Source organism: Octodon degus, unplaced genomic scaffold, assembly GCF_000260255.1.
Source record: "Octodon degus isolate 3935 unplaced genomic scaffold, OctDeg1.0 scaffold00050, whole genome shotgun sequence".
In the NCBI taxonomy this organism is placed as follows: domain Eukaryota; kingdom Metazoa; phylum Chordata; class Mammalia; order Rodentia; family Octodontidae; genus Octodon; species Octodon degus.
Window position 1 is genome coordinate 14,137,382 of NW_004524626.1, and position 2,858 is coordinate 14,140,239.

Below are 2,858 nucleotides of genomic sequence, written 5' to 3' on the forward strand. Positions count from 1 at the left end.
TATATATGATTTTCTAATACATTCCTGAGTGCTATTGCTGCCTGTCCATGCACTTTATTTTTTTTTTATTCCACTTCCTCTGAGATTCATCAGTAGTATGGAAGTCGGAAACCAAACAGTCATTTCAGGATTCCTTCTCCTGGGACTGACAGATGACCTACAACTTCAGACTCTCATTTTTGGCCTGTTCCTGGCCATGTACTTGGTCACCGTCCTAGGAAACACATTCATCATCCTGGCCGTCAGCTCTGACTCACACCTCCACACTCCCATGTACTTCTTCCTCTCCAACCTGTCCTTCGTGGACATGTGTACCAGCACAACCACGATCCCAAAGATGCTGGTGAACATTCAAGCTCAGGATCAGAGCATCACTTACACAGAATGCCTCAGTCAGGTCTATTTTGTCATGGTCTTTACTGTCTTGGAAAATTTTCTTCTTGCAATAATGGCTTATGACCGCGTTGTGGCCATCTGTCACCCACTGAGGTACACAGTCATCATGAACCCTTGCCTCTGTGTTCTTCTGGTTCTGGGCTCTGTGTTTATCAGTAATGCAGCTGCCCTGGTCCATACTGTGATGTTATTATGGCTGTCTTTCTGTGAAGACCTAGAAATCCCCAATTTCTTCTGTGAACTTGCTCCCCTTATCAAGCTCGCCTGTTCTGATACCCTCATTAATAATATCCTGGTATATTTTGTGGTTAGTCTATTTGCTGGTGTTCCTGTGTTTGGGATTATTTTCTCCTACGTTTGTATTGTGTCATCTATTTTGAGGATACCATCATCAGAAGGAAGGTATAAAGCCTTTTCCACCTGTGGGTCACACCTATCTGTTGTGTCCTTGTTCTATGGGACAGGGTTTGGGGTGTACATCAGTGCTGCCATTACTGACTCAACCAGGAATACCGCAGTGGCTTCAGTGATGTACTCAGTTGTCACTCAGATGCTGAATCCCTTTATCTACAGCCTGAGGAATAGGGACATGAAGGAAGCTGTGAGAAAACTCCTTAGTAGGGCAGCTTCTCTTTTATGATTCATCAGTTGCATTCATTGAAATTGGGCTTCTTTGGTAAGTGACAATAATAAGATTCCTGATTATGGAGAATGCATGATTTTTTTTGTCATTACAATGGCTTAATGTGGTGAGATGACATAATGACCAGGTATAGTTAAGCTTGTCTTGAACATGACTTTGCTGTAGAGCATCTCTTCTATGTATGGCACACAATTTTAATTCTCTAAATGTAATTTCCATAGAAGCTCGATTCTCTAAGCTCGATTTTCATGGAAGAAAAGCCTAACGTGTCATAACTAGTGTTAGCAAAATAAGAAGAGGTAGATTAGGGAAGCTAGACCGTGCAGGATTTAATCAATCTGTGATGATATCTAGAGAACCACTTCCTCTGGTTCATTTAGTCAGGACTACACGACATGAATTCTAATGAAAATCTTATTGTGAGGGCAACAGTGACATTTGTATCCTGTGAACCTATTACAGAGTAGAACATATCTTTGTCATGTGTCACACCATTTGCCATACTATGATCTGCCATTGTGTAAACTTTACATATTTTTATCTTTCTCAAGAGAATAAAGGGCTGGGGAGATAGCTCAGTAGAATAAGTGATTGTGTGGGAAGCACAAGGGCCTGAGTTCGATCCCTGGTTCCACTAAAATAAATAAATAAATAAATAAATAAATAAATAAATAAATGAAATTAAAGAGAATAAAAATAGTAAAAATAATTTCAAATGATACAAAATTTCACTAAACAAGATGATAGGAATCCAGTAATAGTTGTTATATTGCATATTATTGTCTTCAAATTAGTTGTTCAGATTACAGATATAAGCTTGCAAAATTGGTGAAAAAACTAAAAAGAAGAAATAATTTTAGCATTAACTGTTCCTTTGAATAGACCTGTACAAATCAGTACAATTATTGAAGCTATCTTGTATGGTGTGTGTATATATCTATATCTATATCTATATCTATATCTATATCTATATCTATCTAAAACCTTTCTCACTTCTTTCCTCTTTTTCTTGTAATTTAGATGATTGTAATGGATTGAGATGATTCTGAGATTGTTAAATTCATAAATGAATGAACACAACAATGAATGAACAATAAATACATTGCTTACATAGCAACAACAGCCCCTACTAAAATTGGCTTCATTGTTCAAGAACCCAGTTTAACATCTTTTGTTGCATATTTGATACATACACATGAAACTTTTAGCTGGGTCTATAAGAATCAATTCAGTCCAGTGAAGAAAAATAAAAACATTACGGTCGACCAAATAATTCAAATAATCATGTTGAGCGATCTTGCCAGACCTAGTTCAAGGTAATTTGATGCACCTCAGAAAAATTTTAGAAGCCAAGAACTGAGGGCAGTAAACACAGAGGTCCTCTTTGGGATGTTTATCTTTTGGGAAAGAGAATGAGGATGAGATTTCCAGAGACATTCCCTATTTTCAGAAATAATCTCATATTAAGAAGACAAAAAGGGGAAACGATTCTTATATAGTTTTTTTTGTTTTTGTTATCTTCTTTCAATTTTACATGCATATATCTGGTAATATGAATAACTGGTTTGAAGACAACACTATGTATTATAACAAATACTGTGAAATTCATATTACTTTGCTAAGTGAAAATTGTATCACTTGTATTTTTTTCTGTTTTAATTATAACTTGTACTATCTTTATACATTGGATGTAAATGGCATGAGCTAGTCCTATTAGAAAGCATGATTTAGATTGTTTCCTCATATTTGGGAAGTTTTCTGCTATTACTTCTGCCCATATTTTTTTAATGTCATTTGTGTTGACTCCTTCTTTCTCATT

At 36.1% G+C, this 2,858-nt stretch overlaps 1 protein-coding gene across 1 annotated transcript; it reads left to right on the forward strand.

The window, feature by feature from the left end:
- The first annotated feature begins 85 nt into the window (after positions 1-85).
- On the forward strand, positions 86-1,036 carry LOC101585443 (olfactory receptor 7G2-like). The gene has a single exon (XM_004632874.3). The coding sequence runs from the start codon at positions 98-100 to the stop codon at positions 1,034-1,036; it is 939 nt and encodes a 312-aa protein (XP_004632931.1). The 5' UTR covers positions 86-97.
- The last annotated feature ends 1,822 nt before the right edge of the window (positions 1,037-2,858 follow it).

Coding starts and splice junctions, on each gene's coding strand:
- LOC101585443 (XM_004632874.3), top strand. CDS start 98: ATGGAAGTCGGAAACCAAACAGTCATTTCAGGATTCCTTCTCCTGGGA.